Source organism: Centropristis striata, chromosome 23 (assembly GCF_030273125.1).
Source record: "Centropristis striata isolate RG_2023a ecotype Rhode Island chromosome 23, C.striata_1.0, whole genome shotgun sequence".
NCBI classification, from domain to species: Eukaryota; Metazoa; Chordata; class Actinopteri; order Perciformes; family Serranidae; genus Centropristis; species Centropristis striata.
In genome coordinates this window covers 13,896,629-13,915,837 of record NC_081539.1, presented here as the reverse complement: position 1 = coordinate 13,915,837, position 19,209 = coordinate 13,896,629, and the positions used below count along the sequence as shown (strand labels likewise).

Below are 19,209 nucleotides of genomic sequence, written 5' to 3'. Positions count from 1 at the left end.
TTGAAAAAAGTCTACAGGGAATGAGAAAGAGGTGAACAGGTCAGGTAATCATCATCTTCTATATTGTCAAAACCCTAAAAAAAACAAAACAGCAACTTTACATTAGCTACTCTGTAAAAAATATTCTGGTAGACTTTTATGTTATTATTGAGTCTGAGGGAATTAAAGTAGTACTGTAAGTACTTATTTTCATTACTTATTAATCAGAGTTTTTTCCCCAATTAATTAAGTATATCAAATGTTAAAAAACCTAAACTCTTCATCCTTCAATGGCTGACCTTCGGCTAAAAGATATCATATAATAGAAATAATATATTTTGATTATTTGATTTACAAAAATATAAACATTTACATTTACATTTAGTCGTTTAGCACACGCTTTTATCCAAAGCGACTTAGGAAAAAAGGGGAACGATCAAGGTATAAAACAGACAAAAGCAACAAATCTTCATATTTAAAAACTGCAACCGGTGATTATTTGCATTTTCTAATTATTATGATAATGTATCGATTACCAAAATGATGCCAGATTAAATTTTGATAATATTGACTAACTAATTGTTTCAGCTCCAGAGTTATGTCCTTGTTCAGGTGAGTCCTCCACAGAGGTGAAGGAACAGGGTATACATGACACTGACATGTGAGCATTCAAACCAAATACTACAGCTGAAGTGAACCCCTTCCTCAGTAAATTATTCCTAAAGTTTTGTTATTCATTGTTGCCCTCTAGTGGTTTGAGGTGTGTTTGCATTTTAAAGGGCCACTCCACTGATTTTAGTTTACTAGTTGGGGAAACCACTTTAAAAGCCTATAATGCCTTTGCAAGCTCCTGGTTACTTCACACTAAAAGAAGCTGAACTACAGCAAAGCAACCATCATCTAGTTTGGTTAACTAAAGCTACATAGAAACGGATACTTTAATAAGAAAAATCATGTTGACACTGGGCCTCATGCAGGAACATTTTTGTGTTCTCATCTTCACTTTTTCTCACTTTTATACTTTGTAATTCATACAGGGTTATCAAACTCAAAATCTTTTCAAAGTAATTAAATATACAATACATTAGTAGAGAAACATATGACAGCATGTCTGGGGCACTTGTAAATTGTGTTTATGCCTAAGAGAAAATTAAAAATAAGTGGAAATTGGTGAATCTGCAAGCTCCCCTCAATCACTTAAACAAGCCACTACTAACTAATCTGTTCGTATAAGTGGTGCTTGCATGAGGTCCAATATTTATGTGATACAAAATATAATGCAAAAGGTCAAAATGCAGCAAAAATGTCACTCAGTTGAGTTTATTGCGAAAAAAAAAAGGGAGGAGGGAGAGGATGTGCAATGTCAGCTTCAGCTTGTGGCTGGTCAAAGGCAATCACAGTAGAGAAGCAAGCAATGGTACTACTGTGGCTCTGAAAGGAGCTTTTACCAAAGCTGAAAAAAAGTTCTCTCAGTGTGGGCTTGGAGAAAATCTTTAACAGAAAGTCAGGATTACAAACTGTGTGGTTGTTTACCAGGCTGTATGATCTGATGAAAGACTTATCGAGTTGCATTATTGGAAATGTAGGATCCAATGTTTTTTGGACCCTACTGTATATCTTAGCTTCTGCTGCAGCGATTTCTGGTCATTTAAAAAAAAGTCCATCCCTTGCAAATCCACCAACTTTATAAAAGTACCAAAAGTGCCAAACAAGTGGCAGAAGTTACTCCCAGGTGGTTTCGTGGTATAACAATAACAGGTGCAAAGGCTGATTATCAGTCAGATTCTTCCTAATCAAAGGGAAAACACTTTTATATTTCCTTTTTTTGTGTGTCTCTCTTGGCGTTTCCCATCGTTTCTGTGTGTTCTGTTGCCCTGTTGACCCCGCAGCTGAACTCTTCTTCTGACAGGTCTCTGATGAGCAAGTGAGGATACTCAGTGTTCACACCAACATGGCCCAGATAAAAAGCCCTTCCTTCCTCTATCCTGGCAGCAGTTGCCTTGAAAAGACGCACACATGCCAAAAAAATGCCTCTTTGGTGCAAAAGAGCAGATTAACACACACACCCGCAAGCACACACACCAGAAGGCCTGACGCTTTCCTGGAAATGCCAAAGGGGTTGGCATTTCCAAAATAACAGCAAAAATGCTAGAATAAGAGAAAATGCGATGGACTTCCTGCTATTGTTTGAACACTACTCAGGAAGTCACAATAAATGGTGTCAGCTTTTTCTGATGCGATAGCTAAATAATCTCAGTCAACACAACTGACTTTGCACTTGATAGTAAGCTTGGAATGGCATATTAACATAATCACCACAAACTAAATTGTGCAATGACGCTAATCCCTAGCACAAATAAGACAAATGCTTGACAACTGTTTGTTCAAATTTTACAGAAATATGTTGATGCTAAGAGCACCAGAATTTAATCACAGCGAGCTGATTAAAAAGCAGGAAAATCTTCTCTTAAGCCCACTCATTCTCTCAGTCTCACAAATCCAATTTAATGTAGTTGATTTAGTGTGTTTCATTTATCTCATTGTACTGATGTATTCCTCATATTCTCTTCTTCCTCCACCTCCCTCTGCAGGCCCACTCTGGCCGGTAAAGAGCGTGTTCGCTGTGTGGGCCGCATCGCTCCGGAGCTTCTGTCTTGAACAGCGAGCATTAGTCATCCAGGTTGGTGGATGAAGAGAACAAGTAGCTCAGGTGGGTGGAAGTGCCCTCATATTGGATCACAGAGAGGCCTCAAAAACAAAGAACAATGCCTCGGAGATGAGAAGCCGAAAGAGAGTTCTCTAAACGGGGATTTCAAAAATAAATGTATTTTAGTGCAGCTTTTGCTGAACAATGATGTATTAGTCCTTAGTTTCTCATTAATCCAGTCAGGTTTTTTATAAAGCATATTTAGTTCAAAATGGTCTATTGTATGGTTCCATAATTTTCTCATTATTTCTTTAACTGTTTTCTAGAAAGTGCTATATAAATTGGGTAAATAAATAAACATTAAAACATGGATATTTATCAGACACAGAGGGTCTAATGTAAGACATTGCTGTGTCTCAAATTGTGTTCTTCTGGTCAAACTGACAAATACGGCAAAGTGCAGTGCACTAACAGTACCTAGACAGTATACTCATGTTGGTCAAAATTATTATATTATTATTTGTAGAACTCTGGACACTTCTCACACTTAGTGGTCGCCATCTTGGCTATGTAGTGGAAGGGAAGTGACCAAGGAAGAGTTATGGCTTTGAAGCCAGGTAGACACAGTAGCTGTGTTTTAATATAAGTCAAAGTGAATTTGAAGTGAAATTTTGAAATGTCGCATAAAAGAAAATACGAATTACGGAAGTTTCAATCAACTGGTTTTAGAGCGAATAAACAAAGCTGCATGAATGTACTTTTGTAAGAAGATAGCAGTGTAATGTATTGCTGTCGGCTACTCTGTCAGTAAACAGGAGAAGAAGAGATTGCGCCAGATAGAAAAAACAACATAATTGGACAACTTTGGCCACCCACAAGAGAAAATGGAGAGAAATCTTCAGGAATTGGATGGGCAATTTAGAATTGTAGAATTGTATAATACTTGTATGCACATTTTCGATTTTTTATGCAGTTTTATCGAATTCTGGTGTTTCCATCAAGCTTTTCTCATACAAATCTTCAAAATGTGCAAAGAAATTAATTGATGGAAAAATGACTGGTTACAGACTGTAACAATATGCCTATAAAAATAAGTTGGAAACATAGACTATGAGCTAAAGTTAGTAGGCTGCCATATCAGCTGTTCATCACACATTCACTGAGCTCTGCTCCTCAAACAGAGTGCCCACAGTACGCTCTGCTGTTCTGAAAATTGTGATGCTCTGAGTGTACTCTGGCGCTCAGAGTGGCTATTTACTAATGCACCCTTAATCATCAGAGTGTCCATTGAATTTGAATACTTATTTGGTAGTGTGCTAAATAAACACTGTCCCTTTTTCTTATAATTAATCAAAATTTGCAAGTAAACTTGTCAAATAATCGAAAAAAGAATGACAAGCCTGTAAAACAAAGTGTTATTCAATTCAGTGACACCGTACAAGACCCACATTGCCTTGTTGACTTTTTAAATGACACATTCCTTTATCAGTATAAAGATGCTGCCATCAAATACTGACAAAGCAAAACAAGTAGATTTACATCCTTTATATTCTCCTTGTGAGACATGACTTAAAAATCAAATGATCTGATTGTCTGAGGCAATATGGATATTTCACAGAACAACACATATGCACAATTGTACCTGAATCTGCCATAAAAGATCATTATTAGAGTTTAAACTATTCAGTGTCCAGATACCTGACATACAAAAATAAATCATCAAGTATAAAAAAAGAGCTAACGGACATTTACCATCCAGTGCTGAGACTACAACATCATGAAATACTCACTCGTTGAAGGGAAATGACTTGTTAAAAAGAAAATCCAGGTTTCACACACTTACACTTTCAAGTCAGAAAACATGAGAATACATGAGTCAACATTTGTTCCAGCTCAACCCTGTGTGAAGATATATACGTCACATACACTGCATTTAGAATTTGAGTTCATGTTCAAAGAGCGCAAGGAGCAGAAGACAGGCCCAACCCATCAACAGACCGAGGTTCTGTAGGAGAAACAGGAGACATGGTCTGTCCGTCTTCACCCGACTCATCTCTGGAAGCTGAAAGAATCACAAGAAATTAGGAGTAAAACAAAGTTAATCACAGCTCTGCTACACCTATCTTGATTAACAGGTAGCAACTCAATCACAATACCTTAAGCATACCCTGCTTAATCATCTGTTTTTACTCTAAATGGGACCTAAATTCACAAAATGAACATCATGCTGTATTGAAGCAGACTTGAAACTAGAGACCATAAACTAATTAGGAAAATGTTTACTGAGATTTAATTAAAAATCAAGTCCAAAGAAGGATCATTTTCTCATAGACTTCTGTAAAATTTGATTCCTTTGTGCAGCCAGTGATGTCGCCCCCTGTTGGCCATTTGAAGAAGAAAAAAAAGCAGGCTTCCCTTTCAGGTCTGGAGGCTATGTCCACTTCTTTATAGAGAGAGATTTTCGTAAGCCAGCCCTGAAGTTAGCCTATGGGATTTTTGCATTGGTCTTTGGATCATTGCAGAAAATAGGTTCTGTGGCAAACACACGTCTCTGATGCTTACACGTTTCGTTCAGCAGGATAAACTTCACAAATGAACACCACTTTTATGATGTTTGAAGCTTGAATGCTGGTGACAGAAGTAAAAAGCTAACATTACGCTAAAGTGAACCATTCCACGGTTGCATGACTTGAAAGTCACTACTGTTAGCTTCAGACGCTCTCCGACAAGCTAACCAGCAGTTTGACAAGCTAGTGAAACTGTAGCCTGATAAATTATTTATCAACCTAATTTACAATGAAAAACACGACTAGAGGCTTTAAGGCGGATTAGTGAGAGAATTCCCTCCGTGTCCGGCATGATGACGTTTAATGTCCCTGACCACCACTGTAGTCTCATTTAGCCACTTGTTACCAACCGCCTTTTTAAGTACACGTGAAACCTTTAAAATTCAGAATTGGGGTTATTTACTAAAACATGAACCTCCTTAAGCTTGCGTTAACCATAGACATTATTTCAGACATCTAACCACCAACCCATTCAAAATCCTTATTAAGGCTACACGCCAGGGCGCTAAAATGCTAACTTACTTCCTAGTTTAAGAACTGATACCTGTGCTGCCCTATACAATCTATGAGAATAAGCTATATCAGGATCTATTAATTGTTGGTTTTGGTCTTTTCATTAGGATTTGTTGACGATAACAGAAATATGGAGTATCATCCTTTACTGAGGCTCCTTTACCATTTCTACCAGTGACAAATAGAGGAAAATCCCAGCAGTAACAGCGAAGATCCACTGCTGCACTTCCATCTCTGAGGACACAAACAGTCCGATGTAGAGTCCCATGAAGGCTGTCAGAGCGCTCAGAAAGTTCATTAGCACAGCAGTCTTCACTGAGAGTCCAGAGCTCAACAATACTGCAAAGTCCCCTGTGAGACAGAAAGCAGAAAATAAAAAGAGAATGTTTCCTGGTCTCAGCCGAACAACAACAACAAAAGTGTTCCCAAGTGAGTAACCGTGACCTCTCACCCATCTCGTGCGGGATCTCGTGGCACAGAATGGCCACGGTGGTCGCCATGCCAGTCTCGGCTGAAGAGGAGAAGGCCGCTCCGACAACCAGGCCATCGGCGAAGTTATGAAGGCTGTCTCCCACGATTATCATCACAGCCAGCAGAGGAACCCCTTGTTCTGGGAGCACAAAAGGGAGTCTGTGTCGTTAAAGCTCATCCTCAGACCGTGACAATGGCTCTGTCATGCCAGGCGTCTAATTACAAAGTACATCATATTCGGACGCGTTGTGCAGCTCGTATTGAAGAAGCTTACTCTGATGTGAACGGCTCCTTGTGTCTACGTGTTCGGGAGATACTTCTGTGCACTCCAAGTCATCCACGGGTCCCTGCAGGGTACAGATAATTATTTACAGCCTTTTTTTTAACCTTTTATTTCCAATTTGAGATATCTAAAATAGTTTCCACCAAGTTAAATGACGCTGAGATACATTCACCAAAACAGGATATATTTATGTAACAAGTACAGTTGGAAAGTAGGTCACTTTTCAAGCGAGTGACCCGTCTCCGTGTCCGAAATGTTCTAGTTTTGAAGTGTGTGTTCAACACAAGCATGAAGTGCTTTGTGAATGATTCAATACTTCTCATTCTCCAACATCCTACATGTCCTGTTCCTTCGCTCCCTCCCACGCCACGCTTCATTGCCTGTTATATAAAAGCAGAGCAGGACAATTGATTTAAGTGAATTTCAGTCAGTGTTTTTAAATGTGAGCACGGATTCAATAGATCCAAACTGTCCTTGATGTACAGTTTATGTGTTTTTTTAAGGGTCGATGCAGTACGTTATCTTCTGCTTCATTTCTATTATCTGGTTTTATGCTGTTGTATATGTGTGCAAACAAAAACATCCAAAATTGTTCTGTAATTGACTGTCAACAGTGCCCTCTAGCAGAACTCCACTGTTTCTAACAAGTGCATTAGTGCTTTCTTGATGCTTGGCTGGAGGAGTGGTGTGGGAGTGCAGGATCAGTAGGGCAAATGAAAATATATTGACTTCAATAACTCAACAGTGCAGTAAACACAACATTTATGTGTTAACATAGCTACCAGCTGCTTCTTGTTTTTTTGGAGTGTAAAGGCTTTTTTGCACATAGCAGACTTTGTTTCTGACAGCAATGGAGAAGAGTGATGTTGTGATTTGGAGCTAAATAAACAGGTAGGATTACAAATGAAAGTGATGCTGGGTGGGCAATGAACAGTGTTGCAGCAACTCTCTGTACTTTCCTTGTTTTGGACTTTTGAAGACTGAAGACACTGCAACTTCATTATTTCTGGTGTATCTGGTACAAGTTACCAAGGGAGTTACCTCCACCCCGAAGGCGTAGTAGGGCCATTGTCGGTAAATAGAAAGAAAAACAATTATCGAGCCGGGAGAGGGGGATGATATTCAGGGGGAAAAACGGTAAGAAAAAGTATTTAAGGGATACATTAACGAGAAAGTTTATGACAAAAAATCTTGAATATTCCCTCAGATCATAAAGTCATATATCTACGGAAAGGAAATATAAATATTCTCTTAGATTTAAGATGAAAATTTACCAAAAAATTACCAAATTTACAAGAAAAAAATGATCTGAGAAGTCATAAATCTGTGAGAAAAAAGGTTGGAGTTTTTCTTGTACTGTTACCTCCCTTTCCTAGCTTTGAACGTATTATAATTATTTTTAATCTACAATAGCCATAATATGCTGTTTTACCTCTTATAATATATTTAACTTTTTCTATTTATGTGTGTTTCTCATCTAGGGCTCCAAAAAATGTTCTTCATTCAGTAGTATATTCATTGTCATAATTACCAATAAATGACCAGTTAAGTCAACTTCACAGGGCATGTCTCAGGCCACCAGTCTGCACACAACATATGTGAAATTTGATCAAAACTAGCTTCTGAAGCAAATAAGCAGATAAGTCGTATTAGACTGCTAAAGGCAATGAATAAATGGTTGAAATATCCAGTCTGCAATGCTAAGTAAGAAGTGCAAACATGACCAAACCTAGTGAAAAAAAGGAGAGAGAAAAAAGGCTTAATCATCTACAATGTCAGAATATGTTATATGAGTAAATAACTGTGAAATGATCCTTTCTTATATAATCAGTGGTGTTAGAATTTAAATAAACACTGATATCAATGAAGGGGTACTGGAGCTCATCTGACAGCTGTGGGGCTATCGGACAAAAAAACTCTTAGCTTGTCATTATATTTTTATTTTTCTTCTCCTTCTAGACTTCTAGAAATATTGTTGTAGTTAACTTCCAGGAACTGCCTTGTCATGGTCCCTGTGTCTCCTCTAACAAGCAAAGAACAGGGATGATGAAGGAAATCAAGTTTTTTCTGCCAAGAACAATACAGAAAAAAAAAGAACATAATAGTTCAGTCGTGTCAGAGTCAGAACAGTGATGAGACTCACCAGCTGTATGGTGGAGATGGACTTGCCCCTCTGTGACCGGCCATTGCAGTTGAGCTCTAAGGGAAGGTCACTGTGACCCTGCAGACAAAAGAAAGTCATGAGACCAGTGTCAACAATCAGCTCTGCAAAAGTTCAGACTCGTCACAAACTTGCTTGTTCATGGAAAAGTTCCACCTCTGGCTAGATAAAGAAAAGCAGCCTCTTCTCTTTGACACACTGCGGTTTGAGTATTCTGCTGAAGTGCCGTTAAAATAATAAGGGCTAACTCTCAGGGCGCTTTCACAACCCAAAGTTTAGTCCGTTTGGATCAAACTCTGGTGCGGTTAAATACTTGTTACGGTTCGTTTGGTTGCTTATGAACGCTCCAATCGTACTCTGGTGCAGACCAAAACAACCAGTCTTGGTCCGTTCCTAAATGAACCCTAGTATGGTTCGAACTGAATGTAATCCAACCAAATTACAGAAAAATAAACCTAAACTCAGCAGATTGTACGCATTTTGTCAGATGCGCGCAAAGGGACAGATTCAACATGACATGGAGAGGACTGACTTGGACTTCTGCTGAAGTCCGATGTTTGACTGACATCTGGGCCGAAGAACACATACAGGAAATGCAGAATAAATTCCACAAATACAGTGACATTTATAAAATCATTTGAGATCAACTGGAGGAGAAAGGTTTTGTGGGCACGATAGATTAGTGCAGAGTCAAGGTAAAAAAAAACTTGACAGCAATATTTCATGGTGCATTCGGCTCCATGTTGCTTTGTTTATTTCTGTGTTTACATGATGCACCACCAACTTTCCACCCAATAAGAAATAGTACTGCAAATATACATCCAGCCCTCTGCCTTCAGACACACCCCTCTGCAAATATTTTCTTTTTATTTGGTTCGCTTGCATTTGTGCACACGAACCAAAAGTATCAATTTCACTCTGATTCAGACTAACCAAACGGACTTGGGTTGTGAAAGCGCCCTTACATGGCCATGAGAGGGAACAAAAAAGGAAAAGATTCTTTCGATGAGGAAAAAGCCGTAGATCCCGCCAATCATGCCCAGAATCCTCCACAGATGCTCCTTTCCTTCACCAAAGTGTTCGCCGTCGTGACTGCGAGTGTCATCGTGGAGGTTGAGGATCTCCAGAGGAGACAGAGAGGAAAACAATTAGACATTTACTCAACAGTCAACTTTACACAATTTGTCAAATTGGCAAATGAGGGTATTTGGCACTACATAAAAAATACTAATGCAATCAAATCAATTTTCTTGCTAATCTTTGAGATATCCAAGACTCCAACCACCACCAAAATCCCAGCTCCCTACTATTTATTTTATGGGGGGAAAAAATCATTTTTTTGTGTTTTTTTTGGAAGAAATTATGGAAAAGTTCAAATATATTAAAATTAAAATTCTGAAAATGATTTAATGTTTGATAGTTTTGAATAAGTCTGAAGTTTTTTAAGAAATCTATGAAAAAACAATCTGAAAAAATTATTGATGTATCTTTATTTTATAGCAGTTTTAGTGTGCGTGGATGTTTTTGTCCACGAGGGACATCAGAGGTAGTATTTGGCACTACCTAAAAAATAGTGTCTCCTTTACCTGTGGTATAAGGTGCAGGAGTGCGTCTCCTGAGAGGGTTCCCACTGCCAGGCCCACAAACAGCTGCAGGATGAGCGTGTAGGTTTCCTGGCAGGAGTTGAAGAAGATCAGGCAGATGCCGAACATGGAGCCCACCGTGATGAGCAGGACGGCCGCCGTGCTGTAGCCGTACTCTGCAGAGACGGGAGAGTTTAGACACACATTTTTTACCTGTAAAAATATTAATTTAATACATTTATTCTCATCATTACAAGCAGGATCCTTTGCAATTGCTGCCCCAAACCTATACTCACACTCACTCTACTCATTTAAAAATCAACTCAAAATGTTTTCAAGAAAGCCCACAATACTCCCACTGCCTCTTCAAATCTGAACTATCATAACCTCTGAAGTAAGTTTTTCTATTCTGTACTTTGTATTTGCATTTCATGTCAAGAGTCATTGAGTATTTAGAAAAACGCTATATAAATCCTATCAATTATTATTATTATTTAAAATAATGTAAAATGAAACCACACTTTAAGGGCCCTGTGCTTATTCATTTAGTTTTATTACTGAATATTGATGTTTTTTTTACCTTTATTATATTTGAATTAAATCAAAATAAATAAACGAGAACATGTACGAAAAGTATATGACTAGATTTTCTTCTACAAAAGCTCAACTCAAGTTAATGCATTCAATTTTTTGCATGATTTTCATACAGTAGTAGTATGTGGCTCTCCTTCCGAGAATTATGTTAAATCAGATTCATTTTTCCTTTTTTAATTAAGTGGTTGAATTGATGACTTCAGACAAACAATTAATGGAAAAGTTTCTCCTTAAAGTTACGATCTTGAAGAACTCCATTTCATTGTCTTTGGCCGTACCTATGGAAATAAGCAGTAATTGCAGGTGTGTTCTTGTGTCTAACTTTCTCTTGTTTTTGAAGTCTCATCGTCTTTTACCTTGCACCGCAGCTGGATTCTTGCAGTTACACGAGATCACATTAAAATCCATTTTGTCAGGCTTCAACGTCACATTTTTCTCAATATTTTCTCGGTGCTCCGGTTTTATTTGCACATATTTAAATGAGGTAATATGCATAAATTTGGTGCAAAATCTGGCTCAGTCTTACTGTCGCTGCTGCTCTCACATACGCTCACTGTGTGAAAGTGGACTGATGATTGTCTATCAACAACAACAAAAACTTGCAAGTGATGCGCAATTCATGGTGCTATCTGTAGCCGCAATCCATTCTTTAATTCACCCCTGAGTTTGTAAAACTGCAAATGTAAGGGCTTTCATCAGTGGGCTCAATCCCCAATGTGCTACCTCATTCAGCAATAGATACTGACTTAACAGACATTTAACAAGATGATGAAAAAAAGTCACAAAGATATAAGTGCTTCGTTTCAGAACTAATTATCCAACATATTTATGAGTGATTGTGGTAAAACGTCTTACTCTCCAGAGCCGTGGGCAGAGATCCTCTTCTGTTTTGCTCTGCAGACTCGCAGGCATTGCCTAGCAACTGCTGAATGATGGCCGGGCACATTTGTCTGAAGTGCTCCTTGGAAATTGGCAAATGAGGATTCAGAGCAAAAATATCCACCAGCTGATTGGCTGAAAAACATACCTGATTAGATGAAACGAAGGAAGAGACAAATGTGTGCATGAATAGGAGGCTCACGGTGATTGCGTGCAGATTACAGCACACTGCTCAGATAATTCTCTTTTAAACTAAATCAAACATTTGTCTCAGCCTCACCTGTGCCCAGTCTCTGATTGTTTCACCAGTTTCGTGGTTGCAACTATCTTTCTGTGAGCTCCTCCTCTTCCTGTTGTGAGAGTGTGTCGTTGCTTCACGGCCGACACCCAGCTGATGGAGCAACTCCTCTAAATCTAAGCAAAGAAAACACTGCGTCATGATACTGTTCAACCAAATTAATCTGTGTCTGTTTGGGACCAAACGTCACTTTATTATGCAAATGTGATTAAAGCAAAAGAAAATGACTGATCATAAATAACTTGTATTAAAGTTTAGTACAGCACTGAGATTTTGGGTTAAACCTGCAGACATTCTGCAAAATTGTGCATATTTTGACCATTTTCATATAAAAGATGAGCGTATAATACTTTTAGCAGCATGGAAAAGTATCTGACACAACATATAGAACCTCTCGCTTTCAGAAGAAAATCTTTCATGAGTGTTAGTTGCACTTTGATGCGCGATGACTCATTCCTCCTTTTCAGTGCCGGCGACAGGAAATGCCTTCAAATAAAGAACTGACTTACAGACAAGACTGTAAGAAAAGTTTAAGCTGCTATAAACAATATTTCTACAACAATAATGGATCAAATGACTAATAGTGTGTGTAATGTGAAAAAGGAGGCCTCATTACCAAACATAAAATATTATAGTATCTTTTTTTTAAATGGCTAAGCATGCCAATCTCTGGAGTGGAACATATTCATTAAAAAGGAGAAGAATGATTACATTATATCACATTAAAGACAGTTTGGCAAGAACTACATTAAGAATCGTAATGATAAAAAAATATGCCGATAAAAAATATATGAGTCGTAAAATTTAGACTGAGGCCTATTTTTTAAATAATTATTTTTATAGAAGTGTTTGTTTCTTTAAAGGTTAAATTAAATGTGATGACAATTCTCTTGAACCCACCTATTATCTGCAGGTTACTTGTGCGATTGAAGGAGTGAAAGATGAAGTCGGTAAAGAAAGCAGGAGACGGGAGGTTCCTCTGTCTGAAACAGTGTCCCTGCAGGATGTGACTGATGATGGCTGCAGCCAGTTTGGGCACAGAATTCACCCCAGCACCTGGATTTTCTTTAACGTTGACATCTTGAAAGAGGCGATCAGCATCAATACACTGTGGAATCAAAAGTGAGATGATCACATGTGGAGGTGCACCTGTCAGGGATAGACGGGATAGAGCTCTCAGGTAAAACTTCCTTACCTGCAAATCAGATGAGGCGTCATTATCAGAGGGCTCGTAGTGCTCGTTGATGAGCTGCAGAATACTTTCTGTTTCACCAGAAGACAGGAATCGGTTGTCCTCAGCCGGGTGCATATTGGTGAGGGCCAAAAGGTAGAACTGATAATCCCCAGATGAGGAGGAAAGGGAGGAAGTAAAGGCAGCATTTGACCCACACAGGTCTTGCAAGGTAATGATGTAATACAGAAGAACTGTGGAGATCTGCTGGTAGTCATCCTCAGTGAGATAAGCCTTCCCTTCATCCTCCAGCACAGAGAGAGCAACTTCTGGTGTCAGGCACTGCAACAAGGACAGGAAGACAGAAGAAGAAAGGCGCATTTCAAAGAGATAATATGCAGCATTACAAACAAAAAAACAATATAAAGACCATTAATTTCTCTAATTTCTCAAAATTCTCATTTATGTTCCACTAGAAGTGTGTGGTCTCCGCAGAGAACCTGCCCTCTGCATGTGTTTTATCTTTTCTTTTCATTTTGCTCTGTGTGGGATGTTTCTGGGGAGTCAACCTTTTGGTACAAAGATACTAAAAAAGCACACAGCGTGCTGAAATAACGCAAAAAAAGCTAGGCAAAACAGCAAGCGGACAAATGCATTCCACAACGAGGGTGAATCTGTGGGTTAGATTTCATTTTCATCAAGCCGGAGAGGAACAGCCAAGTTTGAATGTTTACAAATGACAGTTGCTGCAAAGTATGCCTTTAAGGACGGAAAGTTGAAAAATACCACTGCTCTCTCAATTTTCTTTACTTTCACTGGTTTACTTGCACTTATTTGAGCAAATGAAATGTGTTCGTGCAGACACATTTGACTCATAATGGTCAAAAGGTTGAGTGTTGAACCCCTCAGCAGTCAGCTCGTGAGACATCAAGGCTTAGTCACGTCCCTCAGCGTCTGATAGCAACACACAAGGCAACCTTTAGTGCCTTTATGAGACGACAGGCTTTCTGTGAGCTCCACTCTAAAGCTATCTGCAGCAACATTAGATGCTTAGAGGAATGGATGTAATATAAAGAGTGAATAGGCACATTTCTGGTGGGAGGGAGCGGAGGTGGATGGGTCAAACAAACCCTAGACTTTGACCCACGAGACAAAGAGTCAGTGTTATAATTTGGAGTCAACCTGCATAACTGCTTCCAGTTACGTTGCCAAAAGTTATTAATTTCCTGTGAACACAGAAGTTTTTTGTTTTTTTTTAAAAGCCACAATGCATGTAACTAAAAGGAAGTGACTCACCGTCCCTGACATGTTCAAAAGCGACGCAAAAAGGGTGCTTTCTGCGTCTGTATCAGACGTTGAGGGCCAGAACAAAGCGTCTGCATCTGACAAGTTGGGATTAAAATGCGTTGCAACTGAAAATGCAGGGACCAACAACCTTTTCAAACGTGTGAAATTGGAGGATGAGGAAGCTGTAGCGACTGCAATTGAATCGGCGAAAACTATAAAAAATTATGTTATGCATGTTTTTTCATTAAGTACCAATAAACGGAAGTCAGATAGACGCCATGATTGGGTCAGATGTCTGCAGCTGACTATCACCATCTGATCTAATGAGCTTCCGGTAAGTGCATATCAGCCACTGGTGATTAGAGATAACATTACCCTGTCAAAAATCATGCACTACGTAAGTAAGTACACAGTGTACGACGTGTACTAACAGAAGTATCCAAACTGAGACTCAGCTCAGGTCATGTGAATACTGACCTTGGAAAAACAGCCTGATTGATAAAAGGCCTATTTTCTCCCTGCATACACAGTGTACTCTGCTTCCCAGAAAAATGGCAGCTTTGTGCTGCTGTTTGTGCCCAATTAGACCCACACACAAAAATATAGAAGGTTAGTAGAGTGGGCGAAGCACTATTCTTTGTGAGAGAGAGAGAGAGAGAGAGAGAGAGCAGACTGTTCAGCAAGCAATGACGAGAAGTTTCTCTCTTAAATTTTTTAATCTCACTTTCAAGGCTTGACATGCACATAATCCTATTGCCGGCCCGCCTGCACAAACATGTGAAGTACCTCTAACTCCACTCTATGGAGTTTATTATGTCAGACTGAGGGATGCCTAAAGCCACTCAGCATGAACGCCCCACAGAGGTCAAGGACTTAAGCCTCCACATTCACTCACATTCCAGCCATAACTAGCACGTTTCTTGGAATAAGCAGGCAGGAATGGGATGAATAGATAATAAGTAGTTAGAATATGAATGTAAAAGTTGTTTTATGACAGGCCTTACCTTGTTACAGATGTCCTGAGAGGTGCCGGTCTGCTCTGCACAGTGCACCTGCTGCAGGAGCTTGGCGATCAGGATGCCCGTGTGGTTCTTTTGAAGCTGCAGCTCGTCGTTAGTACCCAGGGGCAGGTCCAGGGCCCTGAGAGCCCCCTGTAGGTACCCCCGCTTCTCCTGCCCTCTCACCTCCAGCAGACAAAGAAGCAGCAGCAGCAGCAGCAGAGTGGGCGCACCGCTCCTGAAGTGCATGTTCTTGCCAAGGCTCCCTTCAAGCTCCCAGGACTGGCTCAGAGCTCGAGACGACGAGGAGATGATGCACACAACTTGAGAGAGAGAAAATCAAGGTGAACAAGAGGCTTCCAGAAAAAGAAGAAGCTGAAGGAGGCGTTAATAATAATAGGCCCGCCTGATCTGGTGGAGGACAGGAGGTGGAGGTGGGCACCCTTCAGCTGAACCAGCCACTACAGTGCCGAACGAGCGGCCAGTGGGCCCCTCAGTTCACAACAAAAGGATTAGTGCAAGCAAGTGAGAGAGCACAGGGGCAGGGAGCAGGGGGCATGGAGGGGGAGACGGGAGAGAAAATAATTAGTATTGAGGAAAACTAGGCAGCAGGGAAAAGCTATTATTAACACAAAGCAAGAGATGCACATCTAAAACTAAGTAGTTCTGATCAGAAATGCTGCCTCTTCAGCTTGTGATTCAATTTAATAACATCAGAACTGTAAATATTGAGCCTTATTTCACAGCATCAATTGTTCAAGAACAAGACTGGAGCTGGTGTGCACGCTGCATGTTGAGCCTCAGAGCCCTCCCATGCATAAAAGCTCTGGTGACGTTCAAATCAAAGGGCTTTTTTATTCTGCATGATCTCTGAGTCATCAAAGATCAAACATGCAGAGCAAAACATGCCAAGCTTTTCCTCGCTAAACACTTTCCAGCATCCACCCACGCCGTGCACCCTGCAGGTCAAACTAACAACAATACCTGAGATAGAATAGATGAAAAAGCTCACCGGATGAAGCGTCCACCCCTCTGCTCCTCTCTGCTGCGAACAAGATTTGTTTTCCTCCTCTGGCGGGATAAACAGACGACCCACAGCTTGTTTGGGGAGAATTCTTTGGCACTAGTGCTGCTGTTAAAGCCCTGTTACGAGAAGTAAGAGTTGAGCAAGCTCCTGAGGATTAGCTGCGACAGCCTCAGAGGGCTGTAGTTTCCATGGAGAAAGCTGCCTCATTTTCAACAGTAGGTGATGGGGGTGGCCAGCGGCTGGTAGGGGGGATTGGATGGCTGATGCCAGACAGAAAATTTTGAATTGAGCTCAAATCTTTTATAATTTTAAACAAAAAAATCACTTAAAAATGCAGATCAACAAAAACAACTTAATATTTAGCATGTAAGAAAATATAGATAATAATAATTATTATAATAAACTTTATTTGTATAGCACCTTTCATACATATACGCCAAAGTCTAATACGTAAATACATACATACAGATTTACAACAAAGAAAAGTGCTTCACATTGAACAGACATAAGATAAAAACATATTAAAACAATAAAAGCATTGAATTTATAAAATGGGAGTAAAAAATATAGATAATAAATAGTAACAAACACCTAAAATGCATAAGATACACTTGAATATCACAATATTAAGGTTTGTTAAATCAATCCTCAATCATCCACTGTATATGATTTATGATTAATACATAAGATAGTATATTCTTTATACTACGACAGTTTCCATTAAATTTGCCTTTTAAAAAACCACAATATGCAGAATATTGATCCCTGTATCTTGATTCGTATCGTATCACCACATTCTTGCTAAAACTCTAATCCTACTTAATAGTTTGCTCTTCTTCCACTAAATTGGAGTCTGAACTAATTATATATCTTCTATGCGCAAAATAATCTTTACAAATAGTATATTTTCACAACCAAAAATCTTTTTTTACACCTCACTTTTAATACAGGAGCTCTTGAAATAGCAATTTTCATTCATACTTTAAATCCAACCAAAGCTGGTTTTAACCTAGAGAATATTAAATGATTTGATCAACAGACCTGCAAAATTAAGTTTCTCCACAAAGAATCATGCAAAAGCATCATAAGATGTGCTCATTTCTTATAAATCCTTCATCATGAAAAAAACATTAAGAAATGAGAAATCAACAAAATAAATCTTAGTTGATTAATACCAGAACGACCAATTAGTTGACAGAGAAAAATTATCAAGTCATCAAAAGTGAATTACTTTGTGACATAATCAGTGGAGGAGAGGTCTTGTTTGTGGAATAAAGAAACAATGAAACTGATGCATGTCAAAAAACTCCTTTTATAACAACAATATATCTAAATCAAAGAACAGGGCGGAAGAATTTTTGGAATTTTATTTAATATCGACTTTAATTGAGACTTACATTCATGGCCATGTCACTGCTCTTGTTGGTCTGATACTTTGTTGCTCTTTTGTTCCATTATTTTTAACTTACAGGTCCATTGTTTGTCTGTATATGTTGTGTCCATCATTGTCTGTTTGCACAATTTGTGGTATATCATATGTTGTGTGTTATATTTTACTTGCACATTGGAGTATGGGGAAACACAATTTCAATCCTCTGTCTAACTACTTGTTGTTTGGTTGACAATATAGTTCACTTTGACGTTGACTTTATCACAACTGAGATATGTCATCAACTCTTGGACAGATTACCATTAAATTTTGTGAATAGTAATGATTTTCATGCTCATCTCAGTCGCAGCTACACTGTAAAACTTTTCAGTGTAAATTTACAGTAATTAACTGGCAGTAGCTGTGCCTGTAAAGTATGTAAAAACATTTTTTTTCAGTTTCTCACTGTATTTTAGACACCATGTATTACTAGAAATAAATTTGCAGTCTATTACTGTATTCTTGAAAATGTACAACAGTAAATAACTGAATATTTACAGAACACTGTAAAACTTTTCAGTGTAAATTTACAACAAATTCCTGTAAATAATGGCATTCTCTTAAAGTGATAATCACATTTTAAACACATTTTTTTTCTCCCAGATTGCATTGAGGTATACAGTAAAACAATGTATGGCATCTATACAGTAGAAAACTGTTCAGATTTCACTATGAATTTACATCTAAGGTTTACAGTGTAATGACAAACTAATTCCTCATTTCCTCACTTTTGGTACCATTACTTTTTCTCTTCACTTGAATAAAAGTGGTTCACAATTACTCTCATAACAATACGACTCAAGTAAGAAAATAAACTCAAGTGAGAGTAGAGAGGACTCTCGTCGATTATGATATGTTAAAACAATTTGTCAATATATAATAATTAATAGAGCTGATGTTTGCAGCCTATATTGGCAACATATGTCAACCCAATGCTGGCTGCTGACAACACTGTAATTTCCTGTTTGCTTAAAAAGAACCAAAGAAATAAAATCAAACTTCAAAAAAAAAGAAGTGGACAATTCAGTTGTTTATTTCATTTTATTTATTGAGCATCTATTTACAATATGGTAACAGGCTGATGAGCAGCCCGTGGTGGCCGATAACAATCACCCCAGTTGAGAAAAATCTGATAATTGCATTAATAAAACATATTTTGATTTCTTTTTTTTACCTGGTGTTTTGTTGGTCTACAAATGTTCTTGATTATCTTGATTGGTAAAACATAAACTGTACACATTCCACAAATCAAAATGTAAAATTTGTTATACATTGTTCACTTATATTATCTTGTCCCTAATTCACTTAGTGCAGTGCGTGTG

General features: G+C 38.6%; 1 protein-coding gene across 1 annotated transcript; it reads right to left on the bottom strand.

The window, feature by feature from the left end:
* Positions 1–4,156: 4,156 nt before the first annotated feature.
* On the bottom strand, positions 4,157–16,531 carry LOC131962272 (zinc transporter ZIP12-like). The gene is made up of 13 exons (XM_059327249.1): positions 16,444–16,531; positions 15,438–15,754; positions 13,171–13,488; positions 12,876–13,083; positions 11,958–12,091; positions 11,654–11,825; positions 10,208–10,380; positions 9,587–9,742; positions 8,604–8,681; positions 6,452–6,524; positions 6,158–6,316; positions 5,870–6,057; positions 4,157–4,688 (listed from the first exon to the last, which is right to left on the bottom strand). Exons 2-13 carry the CDS (start codon positions 15,678–15,680, stop codon positions 4,560–4,562), a joined length of 2,031 nt encoding a protein of 676 aa, XP_059183232.1. The 5' UTR covers positions 15,681–15,754; positions 16,444–16,531; the 3' UTR covers positions 4,157–4,559.
* Positions 16,532–19,209: the final 2,678 nt, after the last annotated feature.